Raw genomic sequence first — 1,666 nt, forward strand, 5'->3', positions numbered from 1 at the left:
CAAAGCACAATTAGCGAGAATCGATCGATTTGCGACCTGGCTCTAGCTAAAAGTGTGACACACAAGCGAGGCACTAATTGAGTGTTGGATACTCGTGCGTGAATAGGCGACAATTGACAGTGACAATGACATCTGCCGTTCTAAACAACTTTTTAAACCGTATCATCAAAGAGTGAGAGTGAGAGAGTAAAGGGGGATTTTATTTCAAGCCAACAGCATTTCCCTCCCCTGCAAGCATATCCTCTCCCGTTCTGATTAGAAAGAGAAGTGTGTGAATACCATTTTTACAATATTTTGTGAATGCACATTGCGCCAATTTGTCTCGCCGCCGCCGCCGAGTGAGGACGACGACGACGAGTACAATAACAAGTAATAACAGATGTGTGTGGGTGTGTTGGGGTGGTTGTGTCGTACATTTTTATACTGCTTCTTCGTAATGAAAGAAAGTAACCGTTTGTGAAGAATAAATTGTTGATGTTGTGTTTGTTGATAGAATAAAACTGTGTGTGTGGTTGTGTACTTCTGACTAGAGCCGTACGTCGAACGAAATGGTACAGAGGAAGCGGAATCGGTTGTTTTGTGGCAGAAGGAAAGGAAAGAAGAGAAGGTAAAAACAAGATGAACACAGCAGAGATTAAGTGAAAGAAGAGGAAGAAGGTTAGTGGGAAAAGAAGATAAATTAGGTGGTCGGAAGTTTTGGTGGTTAGTAATCCTCTGTAGTTGGTTAGTCATAGGCTCCGGACAGAAGGAAAAGGAGAAGGAGGAGAAGGGAAGCTCAAGACTTCGAAAACGACGAAAATAATCGAGAAGACGTGTGAGGATGGTAGAATCTATGGCGAGATAAAAGAATTGGGGAGAAATGAAAATCGTCAAAGAGCGCATAAAGATAAGGGGGTTCAAGATGGCAGCACACGAGAAAAACAAAGATTAGAAAAGTGTAGAAAAACAAAAATGTAACGGAAAAAAGGAGAAGAGTTTGGCAGGCACATGCACGGTGATATAAGAAATAATAAAATAACGGCGCTGCGGTGCTGAATACTATACTGGTGGCGGGGGTGTGGTGGTGCCCCGCTTGTTCATTTTACTTGACATACTCAGGCTTTGATTGACCTCCGGCCGCCGTCTGGAGAAGAAGAGGAGAAAAAGAGAAAAAGAGGTAAGCATTTAGTCAGGGAGGTGTCTACTGGCTGAACTTGGTAAGTACCTACTGCAGCGTCGCTGTTGGCAATGTTGGTCACGGTGGACTGGATCTTGCCGATGATGTCCAGCACCTCGCCGGTCATCTTCGAGACGCCGATCTGGTCAGAGTTGGAGACCATGACGATCTTGTTCACCTTCGACAGCGGGTCGGTGATTTCAGAGGCGATCTAGATGGGAAAGGGAGACGAAGTTGTTAGTTAGTGACTTGAAATCATCCCAAAAATGATCCATGTTACCTGTGGCAGCTTCTGGAGAATCATCTCCAACTTGGCGGCCTTCTCGTACTGCTTAAAGGCGTCGGCCTTCTTTGCCAGTGTCTCCGCCTCGGCGCGGGCCCTCGCCTGAATGGCCGCCGCCTCAGCTTCGCCGCGCAGGCGAATCGACTCGGCCTCCGCTTCTGCCTCCATGATCGTCTTCTCCTTGTTCGCCTCGGCGAGCTTCTCCAGGCGGTAGCGCTCCGCCTCGG

The 1,666-nt window shown here is 47.2% G+C and overlaps 1 protein-coding gene across 1 annotated transcript; it reads right to left on the reverse strand.

Annotated features, from left to right (window-relative positions):
* Window positions 1-1,208: 1,208 nt before the first annotated feature.
* Window positions 1,209-1,607, reverse strand: LOC108356422 (flotillin-1-like; the record flags this gene model as incomplete). The annotated part of the gene is made up of 2 exons (XM_017607532.1): window positions 1,437-1,607; window positions 1,209-1,367 (listed from the first exon to the last, which is right to left on the reverse strand). Coding segments are annotated over exons 1-2 (330 nt in total), but the record flags the coding sequence as incomplete, so codon positions are not given.
* Between the last annotated feature and the right edge of the window lie 59 nt (window positions 1,608-1,666).

This window comes from Rhagoletis zephyria, unplaced genomic scaffold, assembly GCF_001687245.7.
Source record: "Rhagoletis zephyria isolate East Lansing unplaced genomic scaffold, Rhagoletis_zephyria_1.1 Rzeph_scaffold_59026, whole genome shotgun sequence".
Classification (NCBI taxonomy): domain Eukaryota; kingdom Metazoa; phylum Arthropoda; class Insecta; order Diptera; family Tephritidae; genus Rhagoletis; species Rhagoletis zephyria.